The 23,686-nt window shown below is 43.3% G+C and overlaps 1 protein-coding gene across 7 annotated transcripts in view; it reads left to right on the forward strand.

Moving 5' to 3' along the window:
- Positions 1-23,686, forward strand: part of mctp1a (multiple C2 domains, transmembrane 1a) — a 144,249-nt gene that overhangs the window by 88,173 nt on the left and 32,390 nt on the right. For all 7 annotated transcript variants that reach the window (XM_037097184.1, XM_037097187.1, XM_037097185.1 and 4 more), the window contains 6 exons: positions 2,603-2,705; positions 3,645-3,747; positions 4,333-4,434; positions 4,954-5,028; positions 7,337-7,456; positions 15,567-15,683. In XM_037097184.1, the coding sequence (XP_036953079.1) occupies positions 2,603-2,705; positions 3,645-3,747; positions 4,333-4,434; positions 4,954-5,028; positions 7,337-7,456; positions 15,567-15,683 (620 nt within the window). The remainder of the gene's footprint in view (positions 1-2,602; positions 2,706-3,644; positions 3,748-4,332; positions 4,435-4,953; positions 5,029-7,336; positions 7,457-15,566; positions 15,684-23,686) is intronic.

Consider the following 23,686-nt stretch of genomic DNA (forward strand, 5'->3'; position numbering starts at 1 on the left):
ATGCAACAAAAGTGCATAATTTGCATTTTAAAGTCTGGATCATAATTAGTTGTGATTATACATGAGGAGCGTGCGCTCCCCCTCTGAACACAAACTCCTCACTAACTCCACGCTTCCTGCGAGGCAATTATCGAGCGCTCCCTCGCCTCCGTACTGTATCCATCCTCCACACTTATCTTAGGGCACCCTGAAATGGGTTGAGCCCACTCCTCACTGCAAACCATCTATGAGCGCCACGGAGACAGGACCCAGAGGGGGGGAGGAGCTTTGCCTGGACATTACCTGGATGATCTCTGAGTGGCGCTCAAACCTGAGCGTGTAATTGGTTAAGACAGCCGCCTCTGGTGCTGGCAGCCAATAAGGTGAAAGTTCATCACCAGTGACAACTGGCTCTCTGCGGCAACACAGCCTGCCATGTCATTAAAAACAGAATTTCAAAGAGAAAAATGGGGGTTGTGCAGGAATAATTTCCAGCTCTTAATTTGGGTGATTGGATTTAAATTTAATCAGACTTGATTTGTGGGGACAACATTATAAACGTTTATGCTATGGATCTCCGGAATGATTAAGGAGGATTTCAAGACTACGCACTGTAAAAATGTTAATGTCAACCTCTGCCAAAATATTTACAATTTGATTGTACATTTTGGTGTGTATTCATCCAAGGAATTGCATTTTAATGCAATACATACAGTAGTTTATATGCTTTGGTGGACATATATAGTGGAGTATATACAGTGAGATGCACTGGGAAGTAGCCTCTTGAGTCCATTGTCTTCTGTCTGTTTTAATGTATCCTGTTTTCCGTCGTAGGAGTCATAGCAGTCAATATCCACTTCAAACACTCTACATCAATAAAGCGCCACAAACAGATATGAAAGGCAACACCTACAGCTCGGCATTGATCACGGTGACATTTACTTTTCACACCCACTAAATGTCCTGCCCTTGTCACAACATTTGAAGAAAATCACACCAATCAATGACACACACACACACACACACAGATGGACATACACCCAGCACATCCACAAATGCAGCGGGGGGCTTTGAACTCAATCCCAACTTTATCAAGTCTTATTATGCAACGTGGCCACTGCACTAATATTTCAACACCCTCGTGATTTTTCCGCAGGAAATCGTCTGGGACATATTCCTTTTTTAACTTCCTGACCCAGCCTTTTCAAGTGATAAGCACGAACAAACAGCGCAACAGCTCCCAACAGTTTTAATAAAAAATAATGATCAAAGCTAGAATTAAGAGTCATGTTGTTTTTAGTTCATATTTCAGGCAAATCGAAAGGAGGTGGGCTGGCAGGCATGGGGAGCCGGTCTCGCTCCTGTCTGTGTACAAAGAAATTGAAATGTGTGACGTTAGTAAACAAATAGAGAATATATAGGACATTACTAGTTTTGATTATTATAGTACAGTATTCTATTCTCAGGAGGAGGAACTCACTCTGTGATTATGTTGATTTCTCCTCCCGGTCGCTCTCTGCACAGTTACGTAACTGTAGTAAATTCTGAATTGAAAGTTTTGTTGGAATGAATTAGCATTAATGAATATGATTTATGGTGAACCATATATCTGTTTTATAACGTGGACGGCTCTTTAAAGTTCTCACATGGTGTATTAAAGTTTTATCTTTTGGCAACGACAGGCCTCTCGAATAATTTAATTTATCATCCTTGTGTTTTTCAGCTGATTTATTCTGTGAGATAAATCTACATGTGTGTATATGTTTTGTCATTATTACTGTAAAATGTCACTTGTGTTATTGATGAAGCTGTGATTGCTGCCAGTTTGTAAAAACTCCCCGCAGCAAACATGAGTTACATTTCAATTTTAAAAGCCAAAACCCCTCCGCTGTTTTTATTAATTTACATTGCTGTCAACAGAACAAAGCAGAAGGGATGATGAGGAGGTATTTTCTCTGTCATTCTTTCATCATTTTATCCTCACGTTGTTCTTGCTTTCACTCATTTTTATTTATTTTTTCTTCATGGCACCGTTGCCACTCCCATCTCGCCACTCGCTTGGAGTCGCTAATCACGGACCTGCTATGTTTCTCACACCCCTGCTCGGCTGTTTTTATCGTCTACTTTGAACCTCTCTGGCCCTCAGAGCCACATCGCCCTCTGTGTTCCCAGCACCATCTATTCTCTAAGACTTCGCTCTCTTTCACCCTCCCACCCCCTCCCCGTCACTGCCCAGGGCACAGTTGTCCTGGAGCTTATCTTCTAGTTGTCCATGTTCCCAGGGTGTTGATAGAGACGGCTTGCAGCTGTTCCACTGATATACTGTCTTATGATATATACGGCATCGGCCGAAAATGAATGAATCATATTATTACACTTCTGATAAGTCCAGGGTATTGAAGAGGTATAGAGGAGGATGCTGTATACTATATGTCTTAATAATATGAAAGACTGAAGATAGACAAAAGATGGTGGAATTACTTGAGATTTGCAATTTCATAGAAACCTTAAGCTTACAAAAGTTTCCCATCAACTCTATTTATGTGTCTGTTTTCACTAACAAAGTCATTCCTTTCTGCTTTGTGTGTGTGTGTGTGTGTGTGTGTGTGTGTGTGCCGTGCAGGTAAGAGTGACCCATTCTGTGTCGTGGAGCTGAGTAACGATCGACTGCAGACGCACACCGTCTACAAAAACCTCAACCCTGAGTGGAACAAGGTCTTCACTTTGTGAGTGGCTTTTAAAATACCGCACATTTCTGCCAGCACACAGACGCATTAAATTCTTATCCACTGGGGCATTGAAATTAAAAATGGGTTTCTTTAAACCGACGTGTTTCTTTAAATTAAAGACTGTTAAAGTCAGAACAACAGTCACAATATGAAAAAATGAATATAAATACATAGTATAAATTGATAGTACTGATAAAAATATTTTTATGGGTTTTTTTGTAATAAATTGTGGGCAAATCTGAGCATTGAAAAATGATCATAGTTTATAGTTTTGAGTGCTAATTTCATGGATAAATGTGGAAGAAAAAAAATATTTAAAAATTTTGTATTCCTTCAAAATAAAAAAATCCAGGAAGGCATTAATGTAGAATAAAAAGAGCGCTTAACACCTTGTTCCTTCTTCAAAAAAAGATTTTTTTTCAAATATATAGTTATACTGAGGCGATAGTTTAAATGTTAATATAGTTTCAACTCGACATAATTCCCTATATATGATGTAATTTCATTCCAGGAGTACAAACTTGTGAATTCCCCGTGATGGGACAGATTAATTTAGTCTTTCTTTGAGTGCACGTCTTTCTCATAGCCTCCTTTCTATACATAACATCAGCCATCTTCCTGCTAGCCTAGTTTTTCAAAAGATGACATGTCTGAGCTTCACACTTAAGTTCTACTTAGCTCACGCAGTAATGTAGAGCAATATTACATAAAGCACTTTAATGGGGGTATTTAAACATTTATGTAAATGTAATACAGGGTGTTCAAATAGGAGGCATTTGTTATGGCTCGTATGGTGTTTCAGATTTTAAACTCTTCCCTGTGTGTTTTAAATATTTAAGGGAGCTTATGGACGATGTGATAGCTCACACACCATTTCACTTTGCTCCCCGTATTTCAGCGTATATGTCACTGGTGTTGTCTTTGTGTGTGGTCCAGTAATGTGAAGGACATCCACTCGGTCCTCGAGGTCACTGTTTACGACGAGGACCGAGACAGAAGCGCCGACTTCCTGGGGAAAGTGGCAATTCCTTTACTAAATGTGAGTCAAAGGCACATTTCTCTGTGCACTTCTTTTTTTCTTTTCCTTTGGGGATAATAGAGAGAACATAGAGGAACGGAGAGAGAATTAAAACATGCAGTGGAAGATATAAAAAGCAGAGGTTATTTTTGCAACTACACAGATGAGACTTTTATTATTTCACAAAGAGGAAGAGATGACAGGAAGGAGAGAAAATGGAAGAGAGGCCGAGGGGAAAAAAAAGGAAGAGATTGATAGGTGAGAAGAAAGAAAGTGAGGGGGTGAAAATGACACTGATCGAGAGATGGAACGATGCGATTTGGAGAAAAAAGTAAAGTGTTTTTTATATTTGAAAATATAGATAGCATGTGAAAGAGCCGTGTGTCTAATATATCTGTGCTCTGCTGTACAGTATGATTCCCCAGGATAGTTAATTTCTGTTTGACAGAGCCGAGCTGCACTGGGTAATGAACAGGTACTTGTCAGAGTTGCCACAGTTGTTTTGGGTTCCCTGTCAGCGCCAGCAGCTGGGGTTCAAAGGTGGCCCGGGGAGCCGATTCAGCCGGGTATTGCCAGACAGACGCCTGTCATGTCCCTCTCCCACAGATCCAAAATGGAGAACGCAAAGCCTACGCCTTGAAAAGCAAGGAGCTGACAGGGCCAACAAAAGGGGTCATCTTCCTCGAAATAGACGTGATTTTTAATGCTGTAAGTCCTCCTTTTGCTTTTTTTGATTCTCCTCCCTGATTTTTTTTTTTTATATATTTGGCCCCCCACCCCACCACTATCCTCTCCCTCTACCCTGCTAGTTCCCTCCACCGCCACACCCCCACGCTGCTGTTGTCTCTATTCTGTTTGTCACCACCCCCCCCTCGCTTCCATCTCATCCCTCGTCCCTTGTCCCCCGTCCTCGTTTTGGCTTTAATTATCGAAGACTCCCTCTCAACAGCCTTTGTTCGCCCATTCACTACCGCTGTGTGTGTCCTATAGCGGCCATCTTACAGCTATCTCTCCCGCTCTCTTTAGCCTCTGACATGGGGCACGCTCGACACATCTGCTGCAGTGTTTTTTCAATGTGCCATGTGTTGAAAAAACATTCAAAAATAATCTAAATATAGTTGCCTGTTACTTCACATCATCTTTACCTGTATCATTTTAAGTTAATACCATTTCACCCTCACCGTTTGCTGTATGTGACACTGCCGTGTGCTCGTTCCGTCTCTCCAGGTGAAGGCTGGTCTCAGGACGTTGATTCCCATTGAGCAGAAGTACATCGAGGAGGAGCCCAGAGTGTCCAAACAGGTACCTTCTACCACTCTGCGTCATTTTTATCTGTGTCCACCACTGCTCAACTGTCTAAAGCAAAACCAACAAGCCTGGAGAGTGGCATCTTGTAAACCACAACAACTGTGTGGGCAAGATACAACAGGATGATTGAAGGAAAAACAGCATTTCGTTTCTTTTTTTTTTTTTTTCCCCTTCCCTCATCTCTCCCTTCTCCCGTCTCTCCCCCCCTCACAGCCACTCTGAGTGGTGAATAGAAATGTCAAGCTGTCAGCTCTGGGGTGCATAAGTAGATTGGCCATCCTTATAGTTGGCCCTCTTTGCCACTGCTGCTTTGCACTTCATTGTCACGCCGCTCAGTGTGGCGGCACCACAAAGGGCTGAATGGTAGGGGCTGGCCCACATCAGACATGTCATATGAGTGACCGTTTGGGCTCAGCAGTCAATGCTTCTCCATACACAGCCGAGCATAGCCCAGCCCAGCACAGCTCGCGCACACACCAGCTCCCATACCATCCTTTTGTCAGCACTCCCTCTTTTCCCTTCTTTCCTCACTGTTCTGGCCTTCTCTGCCGCTCTGTCTCGACCCGTCTCTGCACTTTTTCTCCCAAGTGCGGAATCCTTTTTTTTCATCTCCATTTCACCTCTGACTCACAGAGATGACCCATGTCAGCGTCTCGCAATGATGATGTCACTGGCTGCTTTGGAGGGATTGCCCCGTGAGGGCTCTTTTGTGTGGTAGCAGCTCCCCTGCTGTTGCTCACTGCTTAGTGTGCAGACACACACGCAGAGAAAAGAAAGGAAAAAAAGCACATAAGCTGTCTGCCAAACAAAAACCATTTAATTGTAATTATGACATTTTGACTGAATAAATGACTTCACCACTGCTCTAAATGTTTTTAAGGAGTAACTCAAGGCTCTCTTTGAAATAGCTCGTGAAAAATTAAATGTTCTTATCAAGGCAGTTATAGCAATAATGAGCCCAGAAGAGTACAGCATGTACATCAAGTACATGCGCTGAGGAACGTGGAAATGGATGATTCACAGTCTTGGTGTCCTCAGGGTCTGTGTGTCCCCAGCAGGACACCATACAGTCATCCTCAGTTTGGCAACAAAACGCTTCACATAATTATACACAGAGAAGGAGGAATCCTCCTCTCATCTAGCATCAAAGCAGCCAAGCCACCCCTAACCACATGCAAATCCACTCAGAAACACAATAGACTTTACAGTAGTGCTACAAACACATGCTGCATACTCACGGTATACACACACATTCAAACACGCACACACGATTTCCCAGAGAGTAAAATAATGGCCTAGAATTTTTTGAACAGCGATCTGCAGAGACGGTGCGTCCTTTGGGAGCACTTTCTCCTGGTGGTGACCTGATTGGGTGGTTGGTGTTCCGCGCTGCTGTTATGCTATTCCCTCAATGGCTGGCGACCCAGGGGGAGGACAGCAGTTAGCCAGTTCTCTCATATTTGGCCAAATGCACGGAGAACCCTCAGGGAGGACAGTCCGGGGACTGCTCAGGAAATTGTTATTATTGTACTTAACTTTATCACTGGGAGAGGAGGCTTAAAGAAATATTGTGAGTCAGCCTGTCACACGCTGTCCTGTACACCGATCCACATCCATATATAGCTATCTACAGGAGGAAAACGCACCAATGTCCTCAGTGCTGTCCTCAGTGCTGTCATCATGTTGTAATACATTATTATAATATTGAAGCAAGAGTGAGGGCAGAGCTGCAAATCTCAAGTTGTAAAACTTAATGCTCCAGTTAACTTTTGAAAGTGACAGCCGAATGAGACACTACGGGGTTTGACAGACTTGCTGACAGTTTGTCATTTTAACCAAGTCTCTAATTATGTGATGTAACATATTTACTTATAAAATGGCGATGAATTCAGACCTTCACTAAACATAAGGGAGGGAAAACTGACCTGTTCAACAGTATTTCCTCACAAATGTCTTGATCAGAGATGGGCTGTCAAAGCGGCGTTTATGTTTGTCAGGAGATCGTTTCGCTCCTGTTTACTTTGTCATTTAATACGACTCCCCATATAGTATACTTGTGCAGCTAATGTGGAAAAGTCATAGAACCTGAAGTGCTTTTTTTTCCATTTATTCTCAGCTGCCTGTCACACAAAGTCTCATCAGTCACTCACACATTCACAGTACAGTGTGTTATTAAGTGTCCTTAATGTTAAGTGAATCTAGAACTATTTTGTGGATATAACACCCTGTTGTTTTCCTCGCTGCAGCATCTTTCTGACCTTGTTTTGAATATTACCGTGTTCTGTCTTTGCTTACGTTTCAGCTGTTGTTGCGCAACTTCAACAGAGTTAGGCGCTGCATCATGTTCCTGATCAACACAGGCTGCTACATCAACAGCTGCTTCGAATGGGACTCTCCACAGAGGAGCATCTGTGCTTTTGTGGTACGTAGAGGCGCCCATTACATACTGTACACACTCCCATAAATTGTAGCGTATCACGTACAAAGTTGCACATTTATCCGACACGAAGAACTGAAACAGGCCCTCATACTCTACTTCAGAAAAAAAGACGATTTTGCTGCATTTTTATTATCAGTTTTATTTATCAAGAGTTGAATGTAGGGGAAGTTTAATGTAGTATTTAAAATATCTCACACTTTTTGAATGAACCTTAATGAACCCATCCACATTGATGGATCAATACTACTCTTGATATACTGGCTGACAATACTCACATAATTCGCTGATTACACTGCCAGTTAGCATCTGCATACATGCAGCAGGAAGGCAGCGGGCTCACAGAGGCTGTAGGGCCATTTCTGCTAACAAAGTATGGATCCTTCACTGGTAATTGCACACTCTAACATGAGAGATTGTTGATGTCTCAAGCGCAGCTAAGTACATTACCCCACTACACACTGTTATACACACACTCAAATATCTCGATACGATGGTCTCAATGAATCCTTTTCTCCTGGCTTTGTGTTTAATGTACGAGCGCACATGGTATATACGTGGCGGGTGTCTGTTTTTACAGCAGTTCAAAAAGAAATGAACGGAGAGTTGGCATTGCGGCTTTAAAAACTACTTTAAATGAGACTTGCACACGTCCAAATACTTAGAAAATGCGGCCACAATCTATTGAAGCTTGACAAGCTGTTCCTGCAGACAGTGGAAATGGCAGCTTCTTTCTCTCCTCTTCATCTTCTCTCTCTCTCTCTCTCTCTCTCTCTCTTGCTCTCTCCCTCCTGTCATCTGTGTCTGGTATTAAAAGGTGAAGTGTAATTGGACAGCAGAGCTATCAGTAAAAGACATTCTCCTGCAGGGTGGTGAGTGGCTGCATAGAGGTTCCTACCCTAAAGATGACAGAGCAGGCATTTAATCCTGTCTGGTTTAGTGTCCTGACTTAAGTAGCTACAGGACAGGTGGACCCGCCCCGCCCCGGCCCTTTACCATGGGGGCACTAAGAGTCTCCATAGCCGACATTAGACATTAGTTGCATTTGGCTGTCTGACACCAGTTTCATCTCTGCAGAGGCTGTATGTGTGTGTGTGAGTGTGTGTATGTTTGTGCGTGTGTGTGTGTTTGCACAGCAGGTCACAGTGTCATCACAAGACATGGGTCAGAAGAGACATAGTATTGATCAGTTAACATTTTCCCTCTCCGCGTGTGCAAGTGCGTTTGAGTGCGAGCCTGGCGTGTGCGCACACCATGTTTGCATTTTTTCAACCATGTAAAGGCTGAACTAGACGTGGCTAGCCCTAGTGTCATATCCTTTTTTGGGAAATAAATGAAAATGTCAGACAAAAAAAAAATGTCAAGGAATACACAGAAAACAAGGTCACTTCAGAATTGCCAATCTGCATGGTGAATGGAGAGGGGAGGATGCAGCCTTGGAAAGCGCCTCCTCCATCTCTGTGCGTGCACACACACACACACACACACACACACACACACACACACACACACACACACACACACACACTTACCTTGTATAGCTCTTCACCCTTTTTTTTTTGAAAATGGTGTATAGTACATCCCTTTCTGTGTATCTGAGTAACAGTGCCAACTATTCATATTCTCATTGTACTCACTTAAATTTAAAGTATTCAGATGATGATAAAGGATGTAAGTAGGCCAAGGACATTGTGTTTTATAGTTTATACAAAGTCTGAAATTTAGGTGTCATTGTGCCCCCCCCCCCTCCTCGCTCTTTTGGGAGTCTGTTATCGTAGGAGTACGCACTTAGCTAAAAGCATCAGAGTATTTAGGGCCTCAGCTCTACACAGGTACTCCCTCCCTCCCAACCCTTCCATTTCTTCATCCCTCTCTCATTTCTCCCTCACTTTGAGAGGCCTCTTAATCACTTCGCTCATCTCTTTAAGTGGGTTTTTATGGGGGGCCATCTGGCCAAGGTGGTGCGTTCATGAAGGTGTACGGCTGTGTGTGATTATGGGCATGTGTGTCTGTTCACATATGCACGTGTGTTTCTTTTCTGGCTGTCTTTTCTAGACAGATGTTGCACTTAACTTTTTCTATCGCGGCTGTAGCTGCAGAGGTGGAGTTGTGGGCAATTCACCCTCTAAACTTACAAATGTGTGCACTTCTTTGCCGCTAAGTGAGCCTGAGGGGGGCATTTAAGTGTTTTCAAATATTTTCTGGGGGTCTCGTGAATGGAACAGTACATCAGAATGCAGTTGTCATACTGTGTCACTTCACAACATTCCCTCCATAAAACTGCTCAAATTTTTCTTCATGGTCCCTTACACTCCTTCTGCCCAATTCTGCAATGCCAGCCGCATGTGCATCGCCCATTAGTGCCAGCTGTGATTAGTGTGTATGTTGTGTGTGTGTTTTGTGTGCATGTGAGAGAAGGAGAGATATTGCATAGTCTCACATGCAGCCTTTCTCCCTCTCTCTCTCTCTCACACCCACACTGCTGTCACCCACCCATCCCGACAGTGAATCAGCCACCGTGGCAGCTTTGCCTGAGGCGTTGGCACAATGGACGGGACTGGAGTTACCTCCTGTCCTGCATGATGGGTGGTGTCTGTGAACGTGTGTGTGTGCGTGTATATGTGTGTGTCTTTGGTCTGTGTGTGTGTGTGTGTGTGTGTGTGTGTGTGTGTGTGTGTGTGTGTGTGTGTGTGTGTGTGTGTGTGTGTGTGGGTCTTGGTGTCTCCCTGTCTCAGGGTTAAGCGTCTGCTTCCTCTCTCCACACCTGCAAGCTGAGTGTCTCCTCCTTCTATCCTTCCATCCATCCCTGTTCCTCTTTATCTCTCCCTCCCCTCCTCTCCCTTTGCTTTCCCTCCCAGAGAGCTGAGGCCATTGTGGGGCTGAGCGGTGTTGGGTTCTGTTCTCCTGCTGCTGCCAGCTCTCCCCACGGCCCCTGCAAGACAAGGCTGTTATTGCCCCGGGGACCGCAGGCCTCAGCAGCTCTTCCTCCAAACAAATTTGCTGTAACTTTATCTGCAATTGGGCCCTGAATTGGGAGCAAATAGAGGCAGCTTTGTGAAGCTCGGGGAAGGGCGAGGGCAGCGAGCTGGGGGTTGTTGGGGAGGCAGGGGAAATGATACCGGGCTCTTTTATGTCAGGCAAAGTAGGACTCTTATCAGGAAGAGAGCCCAGACAAGGGAGCTACTTCTAGAGGAAACTGGAGCACCTATCACCTGCTTTGCATTTAGATAAAAATTCACCCTGCTGAAATAAAAAAAAAGGAAAAAAAAAAAAAGACAGGTACAGAAGCAACTATTGGAGAGTGTGCGTGTGTGTGTGTTTGCACATTCCTGGCTGGCTGTTTGATACACATACATACACACATTCAGTGCAGAGACGCCATAGCAGTCAGAGGTACACACCACTCCAGGTCTCTTTAAATTGCTCCTTTGACTCCTCTTCAAAGAACCTGTCTAACTTTTAAAAGTTTTAAAGTCGGGAGTTCGTCTTTGCCCACAGCAAGGGACAGCTTTGAAAGATATACTTTCACATTTTTACTGCTCTCCTGATTTGCAAAATGAATGATAGTTGAAATATAGTGGCATGACTAACAGAGAATACCAAGTCAGAGTTTAATCACCAGAGATTGAGACTCAACAGAGAAATGTGTAAAGGCTTTTTGTCGAGAAGTCGGGGGATACAACATCCTCACTTCTCACAGGTACCAGTGTGCAGGCGCGGCGGTCATAAAATGGTGGATGCTTTATTTTTCATATTCCATGTTATTACAAAATGACTGGCTTTGACAGATTGGGTTTAGTCATTCAGGCTGCCTTTTTTATCAGATGAACAGCATTAATTGTGCTGTAGGTTCATGTTCTGCAGGAGTACAGCAGGGGGCAGTCTAGCACCACTGAATGATGGCTAGGTCCGGTCACAAACAGGACACAGTCTCCCGCCCTCTCGCGTTCCCTTCAACTTAACAGGACTTTCTAGTTGCTATCTGGCAACACTTAGTGCCAGCATGGAAATTGATGTAAGAGAGATAAAGGGGAACTCTGAAATCCAAACTTCAGTTTCACTCCACTGAGACAGAGCAGGGGGAAAGTTAGCCTGGTGTGTGGTTAATGTAAGCCAAAGTACTGAATATTACCCTCCCACAGTGCTGCGGCTCCGAGCCGTAAGGACGCGGGTTGTGTTTTGAAACAAATAATGCACGATAGAGCTCTCAACGAAGCACACTGAGTGCTTGAATAAATCATTTTGACTTGTCTGTTTTGTTAACATTTTTAATATATCTTCTTGCGTTCAGGGGATTTCTTGATAATAAGAGAGCACATCAAATGTTCTAACTGTAATTAAATCCAACTAAAGAGACTTGTCAAAATGATTTAGTTTACTGATTTTGTGTATTGATATTTTAGCCAAAAATATTACAAATTACACTGCCGTGGTTTTTACTTTGTTCACGCCTGTGATTGTCTATTTTAATTAAACATTCCGTTTGAATTTCAGCTTGTGCTCAGATGTGAAGCGTGCCCAGTTCAAGTGTAGCCTTTATAAATAAATTTGAAATGGTTTAGCAGATTTGACAGTGGGAAATATTATTTGACTTTGTTTTATGACAAGTGAGTGTTGTTTCCAAGAGATTCCAGCGCAGACTTGTTGAAGCACAATTTTCAAAAGAGAAAGGGGAATTAAGTTTTATGACAAATACGATTTGCTGGGTGAAGGTAAACAGCTGCCGGAAGTTTGAGCAGGGAAAAAACCAAATCAAAACTTAACTAATTCAAAAACTGGATATGGAGCACTACTTTTCACACACAGTATTTAATACGTGGTGGGATGAAAAAGAAGAGACATCTCTCATTTTTTGTTTGAGAAGTTATACATTTATTTTCCTGTTTTCAAGACCAATATAAAGATACAGAGGCACGTATGCTGAGGATGATAATGATATGAATATTTTTATTCACATGAGCACACAGGTAAGTATCCAGCAGTATTAATCAGGAAAGCAAGAGTGGAGCACAGTGAGCTTCCCTCCGTGTGCGCGTTCAGATATTCACAGTGACTGTCGGCGACCACCACATAATGTGTCTCTGACCACACAGAGTCATCTACATCTGGAGCCTCCTTTAGCATTTTCCCCTGTCTTTTCCTGTTCCATCCAGAATTCTTCATCTTTGTTGTTGTTGTTGTTGTTGTTGTTGTTGTTGTGGTGTTTTTTTTCTTTTCCCTCCTCCTTCCTCCGGTCACTGACATCCGCAGCGGGCTCCTTTCCTCTCCCTCTTCCCCAGGCGAGGAGCCTGCTATCTGGTGTAGTGAGCAGTGGGGGGTGGCTGTGATCTCCCAGTCCTGGTGGAAAGGTCCAGGCACTGCAGGGCCCCTATTACCCAGCCGGGGGGCATGGAGACGGGGCAGGGCCGGCCACTGCTGAGCCTGGGTGTCCAGTTCCTCTAGCTGCCAGTCAAAACTTCGCCCTCAGCTACTATAACCAAATGGAGGAGGAATGAAGGGGGACGACAGGTTATACAACCTCAGGCGAATGGAGAAGAAAGCAAGATTTTTATTTTTTTTTTAAACATAAAAGAGGGTATTAAGGTTTCATATAAACATCAAGACAGGGAGGAGCAATTAATTTGTCTGTTGTGTGATAACTTTATCATAAGTGATTAGAGGACCAGACTCTAAATGTCTTTACAATGAATAACACGCCTGCTGTAAGGTATATTTATAGCAGAGTATTTGAAAGGAGCGCCGTGTGTGTCTGAAGATGTTTGTAAGTGTGCAGTTATTTATAGCCTCTACCAGAATAGGTTTAAAACGAGTGAGCTCCTTTGATTGTTTGACTTGAAGTCATACCTCTGCACCTCTATTGCACATTGTTATCTTAGAAATGATTCCATTGTTTGTCGATGTTACAGAGATTTGTAAATCCTTATAATCTGTAGCGAGATGGATAATTTTAGGATGGTTGTATTTTGTTGAGGAAATGTGCGTGCGTATGTGTGTGTATGTGTATGAACATGTGCTGCCGGGTTTGGCTGTACGCAGGTTTCTGTTGTTGAGCTTACAATGTCTAACATCTTTTTTATGATGTATGAAGGGAAATGGTTGTTTTTCTTATTAGTATACAAATATGAATTATTGAATAGTTTTCTTTCCAATTCTTCTACACAGCTGAATCAGAGAAAGCCTCTTTGTGTGTGAGAAAATGAAGTTGAGCCTGAGAGAGAGAGATTTCCTTTTGGGAGATTCGGCTGTGGTACCAAGGCCACTCAGGTTTTATTTGAGAAAAAAAAGGACATTTTGCTATGAGCATTATTCAAATGTACCGGACATTTCCAATGTTTAATTTATGCCTGTTTTGTTTTTTTTGTTTTTATTTTTTGCTTTGTGTACTCACTGTCTGTTGGTTTAAATTAACATGAAGCTGCAGCTTTATTCAAAAAGTTTGGCTGTGAGCCTTTCAAACTTTTCTTTCATAAGCAGAAGCGGAAAAAGTTGAGGGAATGTAATTGTTTAATTGTGTTGTTATTGTGAGGAGTTGTTTGCATTAATATTCAGACGTGGGATTGTGCATGCGTGTGGCAAGGAAAATGAAATACTGACGACGAGTGTGTGTGTGTGTGTGTGTGTGTGTGTGTGTGTGTGCGTGTGCACGGTTTGGTGTCCGACCGGCTCCGCAGCAGTAAGAGCAGAGCTGCAGACACACACTTGAGGGGCTGTTGAACCTCATATTCACATTAACCTTAGACTGTAAACACAATGAAGAGCTTTATTTTCACTCTCCCCTCGCCCTCTCACTCGCTCATTCCCCCCCCCCCACACACACACACACACACACACTCATACAGAAATTAAACTATTTGATTGTTGATTATTAAGCTCTCTGTCTCTCTCTCTCTTGTTGATGCCGCTCAGTCAAACAGGATAGATCATAATTGGTACACACACCAATAAATCTGCTTTATACAGTAATAGTCTCAATTCCACCACTCTTAAAGTCCCCCATCAAAACTGATTCCTTCCAGCGAGTTATTAATTTAAAGTATTCTTTGCTCACATTTTAAATAATGGATTTTCTTGTACTTGAATTTGATAAATATGTTTTTCCAGAAAAGATTAAGCATTAGGCACGGTTTGCATTTTCAGCATTTGTTGTAATTGCCGCCGAGGTCTTATCAATCATTAAAAATCTCTCTCAACTTACACGTGAAATTATTAAAACAGATGAACATTATCTCGCTCCCTTCCCGTTTCTGACAGATTTTATTCCCGGCAAGAAACTTTTTTGAAATGGCTGCCACGGGGCTGCTCTTACGGATGGCACAATGCCGCTGCATTAAAACAAGCTTCCGTCATTAGCAATTTTACTTTCCCACATATATCTTCACTCAACCGCCAAATTAATCTGTTGTCAAAGGCTAAAGAGCCCTGCCAAAGCCAGAATACAGGGTTTTAGCAAAGGTTAATTTTCAGATGGTACTTTTCTTGTTTGGTGATGAGAGGGGAGGTATAGAGGTTGTGGTTTTGGCAGATGGGTGCAGAGAAGGTTAGAGATGGGGCACAGGAGTCTTTTAGGGTAGAAGAGAGGGTATTGGGGCTTGGAGTGACAGGGTTAGGGAACTCGGGGTGTGGGGTGTGTGAGGTCAGATGCTGGGGTTTTGGGGTTGAGTGTGGAAGGGTCAGCTTTGACGTGCTGCGGCTGAACACGGTACACGACCTCAGCCCCTGAGATGATTGGCAAGGAGGAAAGGAGCTCTGACGGCTCCTACTCATCCTCATCGTCATCCTCTTCAGCTGCAGGCCCAGAGAGCCTCCAGGGGTCAGGGTGTCGAACCTCCGACACCAGGCCTGTATCTTTGTTGAAACCGAATCTTATTTTTACGCTTTGTTCCATGGTGGTTATGACTCTGCATATGAATGTCTCTGAATGTGTGCCGTTTCCAATCGCACATATGGTCGGTGTGCGCTCTCAGGAGTTTCTGCCTCACAAGGGTCACTATGGGGTCTTGAATGTATACATTCTTTGCACACTCTGTTCTCACTTTTTTTTGTTCCCACTTTTCTTTTGCTGACGGGTTTGTGTTTTTTTTTCCCCTCTCCACAGCTTTTTGTCATCGTTGTTTGGAACTTTGAACTCTATATGATTCCTCTGGCTTTGCTGCTGCCTTTGGCCTGGAACTATATCCTTATCGCATCGGGGAAGGATACCAGGCAAGACGTGGTGAGTCGACCTCATAGTTTCTTTTCATTTTTGCCAAGAAAGGCTTTTGCATGGCAACTCAGGCACCATTGTTTCATGAGTGTTCTGCTCGTGTTATATTTTTTTACAACATTAATCACATCTACTGACATTGCACCGCTTTGATACTAGGCTTAATACAAACAGTACATACTTGCGTTTCAAACACGATTGCTATAGATGTACAGATGAGTAAGAAAGCAACACGATGAGCATGATACAAACTCATTCCAAATAAACCTTTTGATTAAATTGCAGTTGTAAACTTAAAACAAATTGGGATTTAATTTAAAAAATCTCTCAGATGAATATATATATTTTTAAATAATAAAAAAAGAACTCCATCTGCCCCTTGAGAAGCTGCATTTTCAGTGCAATCTCACATTTCTCACTTTGCCTTCTTTGAGGCAAAGAAAAGGGAGAAATAATAGGCTGTCACCTTGAGCTACGTTACGCCACTTACCTGGTAGTATATTTATTTAATTCATTTATTTTTTATCTCTATACCAATTAAATGATGTCAAAGCAATGTCATGGAGAAACAGACATGTTTTAATCATGGCCAGGCACATTTGGAGAGCAGAGAGTGAAAACCAGAGAGAGAGCCGGACTATGGAGTGAGCGTGAACAATGAAGTGATTAATTTTAATAAGAGCTTTTTTTTTCCTTCCTCCAAGACTCAGTTGGAAATAACCAGTTAACAGACCTCAGATTTTCTCGCAGACTCTCGTCATCCATATGTGTACATTTATCTCTTCATAAGGATTCTTTGGGTCATATTGGATTTGGAAGGGATATTCAATTCAGTCATTATAATGAACCAAATCTCACTGCTGTGCGTCAATGAAATATGGCACAACAATGGCATTATATGTGAACAGTAAAGAACTTACAACAGATTTATTTGCTAAGTCTTCAGAGCTGGGCTTTATTATTTATAGCCCTTTATTTTTATATTTGTTAGTATAAAAAGTTGACAGTAAAAACCACATGACAACCACTGTGAGACAGATACGAGCCATCTGTTCTTGATAATAACCTGGTTGTTTTTACAGCAGTTTGTGGTACATATTGTAATTTAGGGTATTTAAACCGGATAAAGTCAGTTAAGTCAGGAATTAAAGGTTTGCTACTGCAAATAGACAAAATAAAACACTTCAATTGTCAATGAGACAGAGTTAAATAGCTGTGGATCTTTTCTCTCTGCCTGTAGATGGCGACATTGCTTGACAAAAAAAAAAAAAAAAAAATCCCACATGCCTTAAGACAAAACCGGTGATGATCTGTCCCCCCACCTGCTGCTTGTATTTATCCAGACCTAATGATATTCTTTTCCCATGCACCTCCTAATTAAAATGAGGCAACAAAGGTTACATATTCTAGTAATGTGCCACTCACTTCACATACGATTAAGTACATGTAACTCCTACTTCATGCAGAATTGCTTTTCCCTGCTCCTTGACAGGGGCTGTTGTGTCTCAAGTACCCCAGGAACTGGTTGGAGCATTAAAAAAAAAAAAAAAATGTTGATACTCCTATGACAAGTGCCTCTTAATGTGGCAGTACAGTTGTGATTAGTTCCACAAAGTTGTCGTATACGCAGAGATAAGAGGACATGGGGACACGTATTACTGTACTTCCGCAGGATCTTTCAGTTTCATTGTTGTCTCAGTCTCAACATTTAAACACTGTCATTTTGATTTACATTTATCTTCATACACATTTTGGACCGACTCAAATCTGTTATTAAGTTATCTGTACTATTTGATGCCTTTGCTACCAACTATAACCAGCACTGTTTGCTTTTTCATTTTTGTCGATCCCTGTAGCTCATCTTTCACTTTGCTACTCTCCTGGATTTTTTTTCTTCTGCCCACTCTAAGCTGAAGGGGTTTTTGCCTCTGAAGGTTGCTTCAATATCATCATCTTCAGAGTGTGGTTTGAAGGTGTTTGCTTGAATTCTAAGGACTTATCTGCTTGAGCGCTCTGAAGCCAGGAATGTTTCTTTGCCATGAGATTACTGCTGCAAAGTTTATTATTTGGCATCTTTCAATTAGATGTCTCTGCTCTCTGATATGAGCACAATCAACAATGGCTTTAAGTGACTGTATTGTGCCCTTCATGCACTTTAAGAGTCTTGATTCACGTGGATTGGAGTGTCCGTGCTGGTATTTGTGAGTGGCAGGTATGCAGAGAAGTCTGTTCGGGGCAGGTGGTGGGATAGTCAGAGGCAAATACGCAGTTGAAGAGAACGGGACAGCAGTGGAGTATACAGTTTGTAATGAATGTGCAGGTGTGTGCTTGATGCATGAATACTGAATATTGTCTGTGTGTTATGATGATGGTGCTCTGCCCTCTGATGTAGTCTGGTATGTTCTCTTTTATTCCAAGGTTATGATTTCAGGCACCTCCGAAGTGTAGAACTACAGCTCATCCACACTCATACGCAGGCATTTGCATTTACATTTGCATGTGTGAGTCACTCCAGTTGTGTGTTTGCACGGTGCAATGTGTGTGTGGGGAAATACAGGGTGTCCACACCGAGATGAAAGTTGTCTCTGTGTCTGAGGGGAGAAATTTGTGTGTTTATATTTTTCTATCTTCGTATCCGTGAATGTGTGCAGGCATTATTTGCAGCCTTATATCAAAAGAGAGTGGGATTAATTGTCGACGACTAGCACCGCTAAGGCTCCTTCTCCCCTGCTGTTGCTGTGACAGCACGGCTGACACTAAGGATGGGTATCGTTAGAATCTTATTGATACCAGTGTTTATACCGATACTGTGTAACGATAGCTATACTTATCGGTATGCTAATTGATTCTACGCTCCATAATTTTGTCATAAGACATGAAAAGATGTGCAAACATTCAGAAAAGATTGGCATTAGTGAAATAATTTAACTTGTAATTACAGAGAAAAATTAGTTTCCTGGTTAGAGAGGAGAAATTAGCACATATGTCAGAATTACTAAAGACATATAATCCTTGACCCTCCCGGAGCCCTATTTTTATAAGGATAACGAGTGCTACTGACTTGATGAGGTCTGGACATTTGCATTTTTAGTTTCTCAAATAAGATGCACAGATTTACAATATGTTGTATTTGTAAGCGCTTGATAAGGTTGCTGGTGTTTACCACTTTACTAGTTTTACATACACTTTCAGCCACAACACGCAGAGCTCAGAATGTGCTTGACTCTAGCTTTGTCATCATGAGAAGACGCTTTAACTTATAATAAAACAGTTTTTTTTTTAAACTAATTAAGAATTAAATAACTGTGTGCACCAATAGTTTCACCTTTTGTCCTGGAGCTTATCAATATTTTGGTTTTAACTGACACCCGGAAGTGGTACCAAATTAGTACCGGTTATCGATGCAGATCTCTAGCTGACAAAAGCAACCTTATCTGACAATCATTGTCTCGCTCATCTTACTGCCTCAGGATTTGTAAACTCTCTTTCCATTTTCTCCGTTGTCAACTTTATGCCTCATCCAGTTGTCATATTACTATCTTGTGTCAAACTTGAAAACATACAGCAAATGTATCACGCATCGGTGTAAGCATTCATTATTTTATTAAGGCATTTGTGTTTGCAAATGCTGCACATACACACATTCTGACACACACGCACTCAGACACAAGCATCCCCCGAGTCCTGTCCCTGTTTGTTTTCAGATCTGCAGTGGTGCAGGGGGGAAGTGGGAACAGCGAGAGCGATACAGTATCTGCGTTCTTCACTTTCTCTCCTGGTCCCCTGGATTCCTCTTCCCAGCCTTTATCAAGCTGAAGTCATGGACGCCTCACTGTCTCGCGCTTGGCGGAGAACAGAAAAGAATAGCAGAGAAAACAAGGAGAAAAGGCTTTCTAATTACTTTAAACAACGCACCAAATTAAAGCATTGTGCTGAGCCGAGCAAGGGGTCAGCATCCGGAGCGCTGCGGTTTTTTCCAGCAGTCTGGGGTGAGGGTAATGCCAAAGGAATCTGTGCTGAACTCACTGTGAAGGGTGAGAGAGAGCGGGAGAGAGAGAAAACACAAAAAAAAGAATACACTTGAGTACAGACTTCCTAATGAACTGAAGGGCCTTGCTTCCTTTGTTGGGTTCAATGTGAGGACCCATCTCTGATTTTACACCGCAACCACAGTCCATAGCCCTGTCTATAGCAAACAAACAAACATAGTGTTCTCTACACGCTGTAATTCACCACTCAGGGTCACCAAGTGCTGTGTGGTTACATGCTGCTTTGCAAACAGATCCTGGATCAGCACTCCTTACCCTCGCCCCAACCTTGACCAGTACCTGCTAAGTAGTCGGTGCGTCCTCAGAAATGCGATTAAAGGAGGCGATGCACTAGCAAGGTTGCCGACCTCGTCTCTTATCATGTAGCACTCTGACCTGTGAACCTTGACTCTCCAACACTGTTAGTCGACCTGTGTGTCATGCTGTAACATGCTCACTGAAGCAAACAAACAAAGAAGAAGACCTTTTTATACTTTCGAATATATGCAGAGCAGGATGCTACTCTTCCCTTGACATTCGGAGGTGATAATGTAACATCAAGGATGGCCTCTCCTGGCTTTCTGCATTTGTTTGGAGTCTCTTATTGTGAAGGAGCACGTTAATGACATGACCCTCTCCATCTATCTCCATCCATCTCTATCTTGTTGAAACCTTGAAGACTTTTGCGGCTTATATTCATCCCGAGCCTGTTGCAAAGGAAGCTGCCAGTAGGCTTGGCTCGGTCAAGCAGAGGACAGACAGCTCTGCTGGAAGAGGAAAAAAAGGCTGCGAGGTGTGTGTGTGTGTTAGTGCACGCGCATGTATCTTTTCCTAGCAGTCTGTCGTATTTATGTGTGTGCTCGCTACATGAGTGTGTATGATGGGCGTTGAGATTAAGGAGCAGAACACATCCCAGTAGAAATCTTTCCTTGCTGTTCTGTTGGCCCAGAAAGGCCCTTACCAGATGTTATGAAGGTGTTAATTTCAGTGCAGGCTGTTGTAGAGGGCACACGCGGAACATGGTGATGTCTCTTTCTATAACAGGATGACGGGCAATTAGGCCTCGTGACACAGGAGAACCATCCTCTTTATCCCATGCTTCAGACCATTACATAGATTCACCCACTGGATCTGGCAAACCATTACAGCAGAGAAGACCTTAATGGTATGGAGGCACGTCACACACACTAAGACGCCTCCAGCAGTGGGATGAAGCTCACTACTTTCTACATCCTGAGTCAGATGGCATTTTCATAAAAACAAAACTAGAGTTTGGTCTCCTTAATAGAGCATAACAACCCTTTAAAATGAAATAATTGACTTGGGTTCTCTGCTAATTTTGTTTTTCTTTTTTAGATCCATGCAGTTCCACTTGAGGTAGCTTAATTCTTTTACTTTCCCGACTGTGAGGCAGTCAGCGTGACAGCAGTGTATTGTTCATTAGCGTAAAAATAATCTCCAAGACAGTAATAATGTCTGATTTTATTGGGACATTGTATCATTTCTGGAACAAGACTTCATTGCCATTTTTATCTATTCTATTTTCTGCCTGATTTTGCTTTTTTAAAAAAAAAAAAAAAAGTCTGCGTCTCTAAACACACGGTGCCGTGACATCTGCCCTCATTAAGAGCCACGCACAACACGGGTACAGAGGAGTAAATATTAAGAAAGCTGGAGGGAAAAAAAGACGAAACGCTGCCTATTATACCTCAACTCCTCCAGAAAGTCGCACCTCCACTTTTTCCCCCCCATAAAAACCTCAACTCTGGAAAAGAAAAGGAGTAGGAGAAAAAGGAGATGGAGTGGGAGCAGGAGGAGACAGAAAAAGACAGAGAGGCATTCAGAGAGACGGAGCGACAGAGAGACAGAGGCGGAGGAAAACAGCGGCGGATGGCAGGCACTCCTCAGCGCGGAGTCAGACATGGCAGTTGGTGACAGGTGACAAAATCAAAAGGTCATGTCACTTTTAACTGGGAGCGCCTGTGCCCCACTGATTTCCCCCGTGCCGCCCCGGCATCACCGCGCTCATCTCTGCTCCTCGCTGCCTCTCTCGCTGCCTCTCTCCGTCTCTGCTAAACTGGCAGATAGGATGGCAGGCTGGCAGGCAGAAAGACAGGCGACGGGCAGAGTTTGAAGCGGGACGGGAGCATCGGGAGCATCAGGAATGCCACCGCAGAATCCTCCCAGCCTCCCTTTTCATCACGTTGTCTCTCTCCTTCTCTTCCTTCCCCTCCATTTGTCGAACTCCCTTCATCACACTGAACCTTTGTAACTGTCTGTGCTCTTTGCTAACAACATCAGCGGCTCGGGGTGTCTGCCTCTGTGCTTGTTGTTGTTGTTTTGTCTATACAGTGCGCCCGCTGTAGCTGTGTTGCCGTTTCTCTGTTTAAACCTTGAGCTTAAGCCCACAGATGTGAGTGTGTTTGTGCGCCGTAGATTGCACATCAAGTGTGTACCAGCTCTGGCCCACTTTTCCACAATTGTATGAGAATGAAAAACAAGAAGACAAGACTGTATCGTCTGTCTGAGAAGGACAAACATCTTCCACTGAATTGACTGTATTTACTGACTTTCTCAACAATGCCAGTGGAGCATGTAAAGCTGTGATTTCCTCTGGATAGCTCCTGAAGCTCTGACTAAACATTCTTACTGATTTGTCAGCAAATAAGCAATGAGAAAACGTACACTGTGTTTGTGATGCTTACATTATTTCCCCGCCACTCAGTCTATTCCGGACGCTCACAGATTTGGTGTTGCTTTCATGAATATGGAACCGCCCCTTCTCACCCCCACCCCCAGCCTCCAGCTCCAGTAGCACCCCGGCCTCACCCCTATCCGGCCCCCTGCTGGGTGAGCCCTGGCTGGGGCAGTGCAGATGGAAGGGCCCCCCTCTGAGGGCCACGGCTCTGACAGCTTGTGAAGGGCCTGCGTGGGTCAGCCAGGCTCAGCTAGCAGCCCTTATCAGACGCGCAGCCCTCCCCCAGTCTGCAGAAACTGTGGTGTAGGCAATATGCACACGCACACACACACATACACAGACACTCATGGACAGTGCATACCAAGTAGGGCCTTGAGATCCCCCAGCCAGCCAGTCGGCCAAACCTCAGCAGCTGGAGAGGTTAAAACCCCCTCACGTATCAAAGAGGAATAGCAGCAGGAGGATGGAGGGAGGGAGGGATAGAGGAATGGGAGAAAAAAGAAGGAGAAAGTATATCTTCATGTTCGCCGGGATGTCTGCCTTGGCGTCAATTCCCCCTGCGGCTGTCATTGGGAAGGTTAGGAGGGGAGATAGTGGAACTCGGCCCGGCCAGCAAGAAAGAGAGAGAGAGGGTTTGAGTATCCAGGCGTTTCCTGGGAGGGGTGGAGATGATGTGGCTACCAGTTCAGGTAGTAGACTTCTGCTTTTCCTCTGTGGACTTGTGTGCACTTGTTTCATTGACAGGATCTTTTCTGTTATACTTCAAATAAAGTAGCATCCATCCATCCAAACTATTATTTTTTGCACCTGACCTGTCAGGTCAGATTCACACTCTGCTGTTTATCTCTCCTCAGTGTAGTTATACAACTATGGATAGATGTGATATGTGGTTTGTTAGACTTAATGCGTGGAATATAGGTTCAGTATTTCTTAACAAGGCTCTTCTCACTTTATACGACCTACTGTAGATAAGGGCTAAGTTTCATAACGTTCAGCCATACTTCTAATCCTCCAACATTGAAGTCAGAGTTAACTTTGTTGGAGTTAGGGGAGTAAAGCACTTACCACTGGACTTAAGTTAGGATTGGCTAAGTCAAGGGGCTTGGGATCACTTTTTTTATCCTACTCACCATAACACTACAGCAGAAGTTTGTGACCCTAAGAGTGTGCTTCCTGTCTTTGAAAGGGCATGAGGGGTGCTGTTGTGCTGTTGACGGCGTGCAATACACTCCCAGTGGAGACTGCACGGATATTCCTTCCTGCAGTCAATAGGGTATCCAAATTTT

This window comes from Acanthopagrus latus, chromosome 5 (genome assembly GCF_904848185.1).
Source record: "Acanthopagrus latus isolate v.2019 chromosome 5, fAcaLat1.1, whole genome shotgun sequence".
Classification (NCBI taxonomy): Eukaryota; Metazoa; Chordata; class Actinopteri; order Spariformes; family Sparidae; genus Acanthopagrus; species Acanthopagrus latus.